At 34.7% G+C, this 12,173-nt stretch overlaps 1 protein-coding gene across 1 annotated transcript; it reads left to right on the top strand.

The window, feature by feature from the left end:
- The first annotated feature begins 6,764 nt into the window (after positions 1 to 6,764).
- LOC117315726 lies at positions 6,765 to 11,658 on the top strand. The gene is made up of 4 exons (XM_033870077.1): positions 6,765 to 6,833; positions 9,408 to 9,558; positions 10,336 to 10,444; positions 11,325 to 11,658. Exons 1-4 carry the CDS (start codon positions 6,814 to 6,816, stop codon positions 11,426 to 11,428), a joined length of 384 nt encoding a protein of 127 aa, XP_033725968.1. The 5' UTR covers positions 6,765 to 6,813; the 3' UTR covers positions 11,429 to 11,658.
- The last annotated feature ends 515 nt before the right edge of the window (positions 11,659 to 12,173 follow it).

The raw sequence follows: 12,173 nt of genomic DNA, 5'->3' as shown, positions 1-12,173 counted from the left end.
TCTGTCCAGTTGGCATTCATATTGACTATGAATGCCAACTGAATGCCATTCAATGCTTATATTTACCATCTGCGATTTTTTATTTGTCGTGCGATTTGTTTTTGAAATTTTCGAATTCAAATTTCAGTTGGCAGTTCATAAGCTGGTGAACTCGCAACTGAATTGGTAGGGTTATATAGTGGCAGTGCCATACAATGGTAAATATAAGTAAATACAAAAATAATGATGTAATTTTGAATTTTTAGAAGCGTCTAGACTGACAGATGAACTTTTGTACACAATCAAAAATAATTTCGTTCATGTGATCGTGTATTTCTTGACTGCCATACAGTAAGATGTTAACATTATAGTTGAGGAGTAGATGACTAAAGCATTGGATTCTAAGCTGTTGATAGTTAGGACAATGGAGGAGAAAATGTTCAGTAGTTTCAGAAGACAATTTACATGAACAAAGAGGACTATCAACTAAATTTCGTCTAAACAGGTGATCGTTTAAAGAGCTGCAGTTCATTCGAAGCCTTGCATGATGAATTAGACCATGTCTGCTATTGCAGTAGTAATAGTATTTAGGGACAGAGTGAGTGTCGGTATTTAAGAATGCTTTAAGGTGGGTAATTGAGTGACTATATTTTATGTCGTCGGGGAGTGAATTCCATAAGTCGATAGATGAGGATAGGAAAGATTAGTTCGGCACTTAACTTGACAGAAATCATTAGCTCTTCTTGTGTTGTATGCATGTATATTTAAACGGCGAGCAGGCAGAGTGTTAGTAAGATATGAAGGACAAAGACCATGAACAATCTTATGAAATTGAATAATTTTGTGTTTTCTTCTTCGGACGACAAGGGGGTCCCAACCAGTTTCTATATATAATTTATTGTGACTTATGAGCTTGATTGCCCCAGTGACGATTCTGGCTGCTTCAAGCTGTATATTTTCTAACATCTGACTTTGGCCTAAAGTTATGTTATCCCATATGATGTCTCCGTATTCAAGTAATGGTCTTATAAAAGTATAGTAAATAGTTTGGAGAGACTTCCTATCAGTGATGAATTTAAGATTCCTAGTAAAACTAAGTTTTTTAGAGGATTTACCAATAATGTATTGTATATGGTCAGCCCAACTTCCGTTAGATGAAAAAGACACACCGAGGTGTTTGTGGCACGTGACTTATGTTAAGGATGTGTTATTCATAAGTAGGGGAGGATGGAATGGTTTATGGATTTTTTCGCTATCGGTCATTGTTACAGTTTTGTTAGGATTAAAATTAACAAGCCATTTATTAGACCATTCGTGAATTTTCGAAAGATTATTATTTAACAGGTCTGCGGTCAAGCCCAGGTGAATCCACTTCGACATATAGATATGTATCGTCGGCAAATAGCTTAATGGTGCAATTAGTGTCATGAACAATATCATTTATGAATATCAAGATTAAAAGTGGTCCTAGAATTGATCCCTGTAGAACTCCTGCTGAGATATATACTAAATTAGATTGTTTTCCATTTATAACGACACGCTGACAGCGATTATGTAAGTAATCAGAAAACCAGCTAAGCAGATTTCCTGTGATGCCGGAAAGATTTTAGTTTTAATTTGGGAAGATTTTCTCAGTGTTTTCTATATCAAAACTATTTGTGAGACAAATTGTACTGTGCATTTACTGTTTTGTGTATTATCAACATCATTAATAATCACTGTTCTGTTGATATTCTGATAAATTAGGGTTGCATTTTTAGGTCACCTGAGATGAAGTATCAAGTGACCTATTCTAACTGCCTTTTGTCCGTTGTCTTGCGTTGTCTGTCCGTAAACAATTTGTCAGTAAACTTTCATGGTCAAAGGTCAACCAAAACTGTGGAGTATATGATCCCAACCCCCAGGGACCTGAGCGGTAGGGTCAAAAAGGGTCAAATTGACTAAAATTTTAAAAAAAAATCTCAGCTTCCAGATATGGTAGAATCAAATACCCGTAACAGATAGCAAGGTCTTTAACAAAAAAAATGTGAATTTCATGCCCCTGGGGAGGGGGTAAAGTTTATATAGGGAAATCACAATTTTGATCAGCATTTGTTTGATTTCTATTGAAATTCATTCTAACTTCATTAACATTATCAGCATGGGATGACAGCTTGATGGCATGCACATGTTGGCCCTGGCTGACCGTCTGGGCTAATGGGCGAGGCTAAAAAGGGTAAATTAAATTGAATATTTCAAAACTCAGGTGACCATTAAGGCCCATGGGCCTCTTGTTTTACATAAGCCAGTATCATTGAAAACTGATGCATATGAAATATGGTAAATAAATGATGATGATGATGATGATGAGTAGTGATGATAGTTGTTAAAAGATTATGACAGTAGTGTTCAGGATGATATATTAAAATTATTGACTGTTAATGATGATATATATGTTTGGAAAATAAAAAAATATATAAACAAAAAATATGGTAAATAAAACAAAAAAATTTCCATGAATTGAATAACGTAATGTAATTTATTTTGGTTTCATATCAAACTTTTTCACTGCACAGGTGTCAAAACAACTTCATTGAAATAAGATAATTTAGCTTATGTGTATGGGCAAACAGACAAGGTGATTACCAATAAAATGCTTAAATTTCCACGATTTCTATATTTTCTTTACTCCTGTCACCTTGACCTCTACCCATATATAATTAGACTGCATGCTCTGCTGACTTGCCAATCAAGATGATATTGAGGTTGACAGAAATACAAGAACATGTAACATATAAATAAACATGATTGTACATGTAGGTGAACATGAGAATCGTCCAATTCCTCAATCCATGACTGCCATTGAGACTGTCAGCTAATCATTGAATCATTAAAACAGTATGGACATCAGTATTGTGAATTAAATATCTCATTTATATCGATGATAAATTGATATAAATGAGATAATATATTATTGATATAAATGAGATAATCAACAATACTCATATCCATCCTCTTTTACCATGTATCATTGTTACCAATTGTTAATATGACGTACATAGAATTCATCAGGTAACGTACAAGGCTTTCAACAATATTTTGACTTCAATCATTAAAGAGAAGCAAAAGTTAAGTGCAAAAACTACTAACTCAATGAAGGTTCCGATTTTTAATTAGGATGTCAATCTGAAAGGCCGAGGGAATTCAAACAGTCGAATAAATTACAATTTCTGAGTAAATCTGAATTATTTTTCTAGACCTACAGTTTGTGTATTGCTCTCAGTGCAATCAATTTACGATGTCGATCTCCTTTAATCAGATTTAAATCTAATTCACATTTGGGTAGGCCCAACACGTTAGTGATCGGCTTTTTTTTTTTTTAATGTCCCTGGTCGTCACAGCAATTAGGGTCATACAAAATAGCAATTCTAATTTGAGTATACACTTCGGTTTCTTATATTGGGACGATATTAAGTTAAATGAACACTTCAAAGATGAATAATAATAATATTCTCCCAGTTCACAAAAAACGAAACTAATTCCCCGTTGGAATCCCCCATCGCCGAATGTCAAAATTTCACGTGATACTTCTGAGGGTTATTACGTACTTTATCTGTTTGAGCTCTCAATCAACAATAATGAATAACGATTGGTATTCCTAGAGACCGTATAAACCATCCGATTGCAAAATAATCACATGTTCTACATCCACGTGACAAATGTTTACACTTACCTCGATTCCATTTTCGTCGCGTGAAAGCGAGGATACTGAAATCATGTGACGCACTCGGCTCTCTCCGATATAAACAGCAAATGGCGACAGATACAACTTCCAGTGTTGTTCAGCGAAAATTTGAAGTTGATAAACATTGCCAATATTTCACAAAAAGTGCCATAATTTTGTAAACAAACTATTTTCAAGTATCACAACGCTTTCCGGAAATCAAATGAATGACGAAACTATTGAAATCTAACCATTATGTCCCTTTAACATACAATATTCTTTTTAAAAAATCAATATGTACTTTCTCTACAGATTCCGCAGCATTAAAACCCCATGTTTCGCAACCATAATTAAGAACAGAGGATACATAAACATAAAAAAACATTCAGTTTAGATTCTCCATTGAGGGACAAACTATTACAAATACGTAATGCATTATACATACATTTTCTACCTTGATCAGCGACCGTTGATTGCGGTTTTGTAAATTTCCCATTAAAGTTAAACAGTACACCAAGATAGGTAAATTTATCAACAATTTCTATTTCATTGTCATTATAATAAAAAGTCTCATTATCACGTAATTTTCCGCCATTACGGAATACAAATTTGTTTGTTTTCTCAGTATTAACGGTAAGCTGCCATTGGTCACTGTATTGTTTTAGAGAGTCTAACATTTTCTGCAAACTAGAAGCAGATTCTGAAAAGAGGACAGTGTCATCTGCATACATCAGAAGGAACAAAGAGATATCTCTTAAGAATAAAGCGTCACAGGAGGTGTTAATAAACTCATTTTCTAAATCATTCACATACATGGAGTAAAGAAAGGGAGATAACTCCTCCCCTTGCATCAAGTCTTGTGAGGTTGAAAAAAATGCAGACAGTTCAGATTTGTACCTAACACATGACTTTAACCCGTCATATAAAGATCTCAAAGTATTTAGTAGTTTTCCTCGAATACCTTTATGAAAAATATTCAAAAATAATTTATTTCTATTTACACTATCGAAGGCCTTACGATAATCAACAAAACAACAGTAAAGCGTAGGCTTGTTAGACAACATTTTATGAGTAATACCATGTAAGGCAAAAATAGCATAATTAGTTCCAAAACCAGGCTTAAACCCGAATTGGGCATCTGAGACAATATTGTACTCTTTAGCCCATTCTAAAAGTCTTATTTAAAACACAAGTAAATAATTTAGAAAGGCAACTTACCAATGTGATTCCTCTATAGTTATTTGTATCATTTGCGTCACCTTTTTTGAACAAAGCAAAAATAATACCCTTAGACCAGACTGAAGGGAAGACGCCCGAATAAAAAATAACATTAAAAGTTTTGAAAGAATAGGAGTAAATGATTCCTTATGTTTGATAAAAAATTTATTAAGAATGTTATCAATTCCAGGCGATTGACCTAGTTTAGCGCTTTTTAAAACATTCATTACTTCTGTATCCGTAATAGGGGAATCCAGTACAATGAACTGATTCCTGCAATTATCGCCGGCGGACACACCTACGACCAGGTAAACTGTGGTCATATCCTCAACAGATGATATATCCTAAACAGTAATGCAAGACAATAATTACCGAAAATTTCAAGATGAAATTGAAGGTCAAATGAGGAAAGCTTCTAAGCTGGATCCAAAACTTTATGGAATATCTTAATCAACATCGACGAAAAAGGTCATAAAACTGACCTGACGATAGATGAGCTACATGGATATTAAAAAAAAAATTAATTTTTTTTTTTTTTAAAAGAATAAGATGAGGAATTCATAATTCTAATTATGAATGAAAGTCCACATAAACAAATCCTAATTGGTAGAATTCTGAAGAAGATATTATTGCTGTTAACCAAATTAAGTAATCACAAGACATGCGGTATCGATAATTAATGAGTATATCAAAAGCTCCATAAACAGTATGCTAACTATATGTATGTAAATTTGTTTAGTATTGTCTTAGATACCGGTATAATACCAGAGAGTTGGAGTACCAGTATTATTAATCCTATACAATGTATTTAAATAAGGTTTGTTGTAGGGATTCAGATAATTGTAGAGCAATAACGCTTGTCTCGTGTTTAGGGAAAATTTTCACGTCGTGCAATAATAAATTCTGGGTTGTACAATCTTTCTGACGAGATCTGCCTTATAAGTGACGTTCAAGCAGGACTTCACCTCCAATATCGGGCTAAAACAAGGAGATTTTTTTCATTTGCACTGCATTTTAACGATTTGGAAGATTTTCTGATGGAGAAAAATGTTGATTGTTTGATAAAAAAAATATCATAAGCTACGTTGAGATATTATTTGTTGTCCTGTATGCCGATGATCGGACTAAATGCCAGAAACACCAGAGGGGTTACAAACTATGCTCAATAATTAAATTCCAAGAATACCGTCAAAATTGGAAACTAGGCGTAAACACACAGAAAACAATTTCTAAAAGATAGAATAAATCCAGCAACCAATTTAGTCTAGATGATAAGGAACTTGGTATTAAAGTCTTGTTTTCATATTTCGGTGTTCTTTTTAAGGTGCTTCAGTACACTTGTGCCGGGAATGATTTGAGAAATAACCAAACTTTGTAATCAATGACGAGCCCCACCACTTATGATATTAAGGGATAGTAACAGAAATATTAAAAACAAATATTTGAGTATAAAATTATTTGAATTAGATGAAGTGACCAAGTTTATAATTGGTATTCATGTGTATTAGTTTTTATCAACGTCATGATAACTTTTTTTTTCAAATTATCAAAATAGTGTTGTATTGATAATTTTCATGATAAAACGGCTCGGTGTGGACTTATTCCAGGTGTGTCTTGACACAGACGACCCAATCACCTGTACATGTGCAGGTAAGTGTCATAATCCACCTTGGTTTACAATAGTAGTTTTACCACGACAAAAAAAAATCGACTATCTGAGCCAGCCCGAAAGTCACTTTTTGTGGTATATCGAAAAATAGAAGAAAATATAGATTTAACCCATGATTTGAAATTTAAACCATTTGACTGGTTGCATGGTCTCTCCTATATTTTATCACCTCCTCTCGTAGGGTAAAATATGTTCACCAGAGTTGTTTCCCTTTAACGGAAGTTGACCTGTTTGACTTTTCGGGATGGCGATGCTTGTGAAATAGTAAGTAAACACTGTTTTAGGTAGTTTTTACGTTCAACAGAGGTTGATAGAGTCTAACGTGTGTAAATTTGTTAATAGAAAGCACATTTTTTGTTCAGGAACTGACATAAACCGCCAATTTATCCCACTTTGGTCAGAAGGAATGACGCAGTTCTGTCCACATTGCATCATATTGCCAATGGTGACAATGTAATGGCTATATTGAACAGTTGATATTGGTTTGCACCATTTCTTAATCTTACATCTTAACTTATTTGTGTTAAAAGTCATGCCGTTTTATTAAATTTCCAGCAAGCTCATTTTGTGATTTGGAAGTAAAACTGATCATGTAAAAGGCGGCTGTCCCAAATCCAAATAAGATATTTTGACAGATACTTTTATCAAATTGATTTTTTTTTTAAGTGTATTTCATACCTAGAACTACACTTTTAATGGCTATACATTTTGACAAATTTTCAATATGATAAATAAATAATTATGATTAAAATTCTTTTACTCGAGGACCCCATTGCTTTGGAAATAAGCTGTACATCGGCTTTCTATAACAATAATGTGCAATATATAACATGATTGCATCAAATGTCTGGGGCCACAGGTTACCTACCCAAGTTTCCTCTGGCCCTGACACCATGGACATCAAAATCAGACATGGTGTCAGGCCAGAGGAATCTCTGGCTAAAGCTTCCAGAGATTTATGGTATGTGGAGAGAAAGATTGATCAAAGTATTTGAGATTGAACATATTTGTGGTTGCAAGAGAAAATGAGTAAGTTGTCTTTATCTATTGCTTCTGTAACAGATCGTAAGATTGATAATTAGATTTAAGTCACTATGATGATGAGGATGATTATGATGTTTATGATGATGATGGTGATGATGATGATTAGTATGATGATGAAATAATGATTATGACGATTAGTATGATGATGATATTATGATGATGATGATTATTATGATGATGATTTTAATGTTTAAGTAGGATGATGAGATTATGATGATGAAAAATATAGGTTATGATGACGGTGAAGATGGTATTATGATTATGATGATAGCAAACCATACCTATTGGAATTGATGTGTGTTTGTGTGTGTGACTTTTATGTATTTATGTATTAAAAATGTCTTTAAAAATATAAAAAAAAAATATTAAAAAAAAAATTAGTCACTGCCTCAGCCTCAGCCTCACCTAGGACCTCTAGCTCTAGCTAATAGTCTTGCACTAAATCGATCGAGATTAAAAGAAGATTTCTCTAGACGAGCCATATATTGCTGCTTGTATTCACCAACATTAAGTATAAGTTACTGATGATTTTGTATAGATGGTTAGGGAGGTTAGATACCTGCGGGTCTGATTATGAATGGATGGCTATTTTAGGTTGTTTAGCATGGATACATAACCCTGTAGATGTAGTTGTTGTGTACTTGAGATTGAACATATTTCTTTTGGATTGGTTCAATTTTGTTTTGTGTAGTTTTTTGTCAAGATGAACAACAATTCTAATAATCAATTTTGTTACCTGACTCTCTGTGTAAATGTAAATTAAGTATTTTCAACTGTTTCCCAGAAAAATTGCAAGACAATCGTAACAAACCAGCTGCCAGTGCTCGAAAAATATTGACAGATCAGTATTTTTGACTGTTGACTGGCAAGAAACATCCGCTCATGACCAAAAATTCAAGCATCTTTCTGATTGTGATTTGTAAACAATATCCATGGAGAAGCTTTAGTGATGGCTGCTAATTAGAATTCAGAAAGGTTCGAAGGATTCTCTGACCAAGGTTTGTCGTATCTAATTGAAAACATGCAATTCAGCTAACACAAAGCATGTTTTAAATTAAAGGGTCTGTAAGAATTCTTACAGCACACTGTGAAGCCAAAGAAGAGTCCAGTTAAGTCTTTCAACAGTTTGAAAATGCACCAAAGCTGAAATAAAACTGCAGTCTACTTAGGAATTTTTTACATGGAGCTCAGCCTTATAAAATAGCCTTTATCTGAATCTTGGGGATTACTCGGGTAACAAAACAGTTTCATGCCTTAGCAGTCAACAGCCAAAACTCTTCCCCGGGAGTGTTGGGACCAACTCTATGAACTGTTTCCTGTGGCCCAGGCATGAAGGCATGAAACAACTGTATACTATTCACTACACGTAAACTGGGACAAACACCAAAACTAAGGACAACATCTGAACTTGGGCAAACATCTTAATTTAGACAAACACCTAAAGTCGGGCAAACACCTAAATTCGGACAAACACCAAAACTCAGGCAAACCAGACAAGCAGATAAACTCGGACAAACACCTAGATTCGGATAAATATCTAAACTCGGACAAAAACTAAACTCAGGCAAACCAACAAGCTCCTAAACTCGGACTAACTCCTGAACTGGGACAAACACTTTAGTTTGGACAAAATACCTAAACTTTGGCAAACACCTAAGTTTGGGCAAACACCTGGTAGATTTTGAGTTGCTGTAGGTTGTTCAGTTGTACAGTAGGGAAACCCTTGAAGGAGGGTTGCATTGTATTGAGGATCATGAAATAATATTGTCTCAAATAAGATTTTGTTATTTTCAGTGGGGTCTCTTTAGGGAAACTAGGGCTTCTCGGGGGAGCTGTTGGGGTGACAACCCACTATGGTGTGTGGGGAAACACAGAACAAGGAGTGAACGCCTACGAACAGCTTCAGGATCTGGTGGAGCCCTACACTCCAGAGGAACTCTCACAGGTGAGAAATTAGGCCTGGGAATATATACAGAGGAGCCCACTTATTTGCATATCGCTTATTTGAATAACCTGGTTATTTGCATAAAATTCTCAGGTCCCGATTTTTTTCTTCTTTATCTTTGTATTTTAATCCCGTGTACTTGCATCAATTAAAACACCGATCCCGCTTATATGCATATAAAAATTCCAAAAAATCGAAAAAATTTAATTGATTTTAGGGTATTTTTGTGATTTTCCCGTAATAAAAGTTTTATGAAATGTGTTTTAACTTACATTATTGATTTGACACGATGTACAACATTATCTCATCATTGGTTCACAATTCGTCATTACAGGTTACGTTCTATGCATCGATATCGACATTTAGTTATTATCCAGACCATATCAGTAGCATTGTGCAGAAGAATTACTGAATAAAATATTTATATGCCTGGTTCGTGTAAGAGTCGTCTGAGACTGGTTTGGTTTTTATTTTGTTTAATGTCCTATTAAAAGCCAGGGTCATTTAAGGACGTGCCAGGTTTTGGAGGTGGAGGAAAGACGAAGTACAAGGTGAAAAACCACAGGCCTATGGTCAGTACCTGGCAACTTCCCCATTTGGGTTTCAAACTCATGACCCGGAGATGGAAGGCTAATGATGAAATGTCCGGACACCTTAACCACTTGGCCACCGCAGCCCATTTTCAGAGACTGCCAGCTTGATGATACGACACAAATATTGTGTTTGGTTGACCAGTTCTACAGTCTGTGATCTGATTGTAAATGTTATTGTTTGTAGGTCAAGTCTATGACAACCTCGGCATTTAACAGTCGCCTGGAGAGTAGTCCTCGCTCATCAGGCGCCAGTAAAAACTCGCCATCAACCTTTACGGAAGTATACAACAAAGGTCAGTAGTGTTGTAACCTCACCTCACCTTGACCTGGTGTCATCGACATTCCTTAACTTAAGGAAATTCCAGGGGGAAACATTATTGAATTTAGGATAAGTTAGGAACATTCCTCAAACTCTGTAATGAATTCCTATGGAAAATTTTAAGTTAAGAAATTTCCTTTGTTAAGAAATATATTGTGAAACTAAGGCCCGGTCCTGAGAGTTTTTGAAATCTGTTTTAAAAGGTCCAGTACTTAAGAATTTTCTGTGAGACCCTCCCGAGTTTTAGCTGAACCTTCTGTAAATGTTTCACTTTGAAAGTGTTTTAAGCTAAAATAGATTGAACCAGAATTTAAATTTTTCATGGTCACAACAGAATGATTTTGTCAGGTAGTGGTAGGCTAAAAATTAATCAGAAATTTTTGAAAGTGTTCTTAAATCTTCAGCTTCTCATAGATTTATACCGAACCATGAAGCAGTTGATCTTGATTAACGCCACAGGATGGTGAAGTTCTACGTATACACCTCCGTAGATAATACAGTCACCATTCCTGGTTAGGTGTGTGGTGGTAGCACTTGACCATCTCATTCTGTGTCGGAGGTATCTTGTCAGTATGTCTGTCGCACTCGTTGTTTACTGATTTTGATCAAGATTTAGGACAAGATAGACTTTACTGTTAGTCAGTTGATACATTTATATGGATAATTTGAGTTTATAAGTTCTCCAGAAAATGTTTTTACTTGTTTTCTCTGTTTCAGCTGTCTAGAAAACTTTTGAGTTAATTATGAGTTCTCCGTGATGTTTTTACTGGTTTTCTCTGTTTCCGGTGTCAAGAAAACTTTTGAGTTTATGATAAGTTCTCCAGAAAATGTTTTACTTTTTTTCTCTGTTTCAGGTGTCCAGAAAACGTTTGAGTTTATGGTAAATTCTCCAGGTATGGTCAGTGGAAGCATGAATAACTTGACCAACACTGTTAAAGAGCAGTTCAAGGAGAAGTAGGATGTGGAATTCCTGGTATAGTGTGACATGTTGGTGTTGTACCACAGGAAAGCAAGTCTTGACACAAACAGGCCGTAATTATTACCTACTGGGTGGAGATTTAAACTAGAATCGGTAAATGTACGTCGACCGCTCCGGAGACCTGATGCGTGTGTTATTGTCATTATTTACTGTGTATCCCGTTATGTTTTGTTGACATTTGTAAATAAATCTATTATAGAAAATACTAATTTTTGAGTTGGATTGGTGTTTAAGATTTAAACAAGTACAAGGAACTGGAAATTTTACCAGAAATGTTTTCTGTAGAATTACATCTGACAGTTTATCACTGGAATTACCTCTGACAGTTTATCTTTATAATTACATCTGACAGTTTATCTCTAGAATTACATCTGACAGTTTATCTCTAGAATTACATCTGACAGTTTATCTTTATAATTACATCTGACAGTTTATCACTAGAATTACATCTGACAGTTTATCACTAGAATTACATCTGACAGTTTATCACTAGAATTACATCGGTCAGTTTATCTCTAGAATTACATCTGACAGTTTATCTCTAGAATTACATCGGACAGTTTATCTCTAGAATTACATCTGACAGTTTATCTCTAGAATTACATCTGACAGTTTATCTTTATAATTACATCTGACAGTTTATCTCTAGAATTACATCTGACAGTTTATCTCTAGAATTACATCTGACAGTTTATCTCTAGAATTACATCTGACAGTTTATCTA

Source organism: Pecten maximus, chromosome 17 (assembly GCF_902652985.1).
Source record: "Pecten maximus chromosome 17, xPecMax1.1, whole genome shotgun sequence".
Lineage (NCBI taxonomy): Eukaryota > Metazoa > Mollusca > Bivalvia > Pectinida > Pectinidae > Pecten > Pecten maximus.
The sequence above is the reverse complement of the archived record's forward strand: the minus strand, read 5'-3'. Positions and strand labels throughout refer to the sequence as shown.

What these genes read in the sequence shown, in the direction of transcription:
- LOC117315726 (XM_033870077.1), top strand. Translation starts at nt 6,814, where the DNA reads ATGGCGATGCTTGTGAAATA. An exon ending in ATGGCGATGCTTGTGAAATA is followed by an intron (nt 6,834 to 9,407) that starts GTAAGTAAACAC and finishes TGTTATTTTCAG; the next exon opens with TGGGGTCTCTTTAGGGAAAC. An exon ending in TACGGAAGTATACAACAAAG is followed by an intron (nt 10,445 to 11,324) that starts GTCAGTAGTGTT and finishes TCTCTGTTTCAG; the next exon opens with GTGTCCAGAAAACGTTTGAG.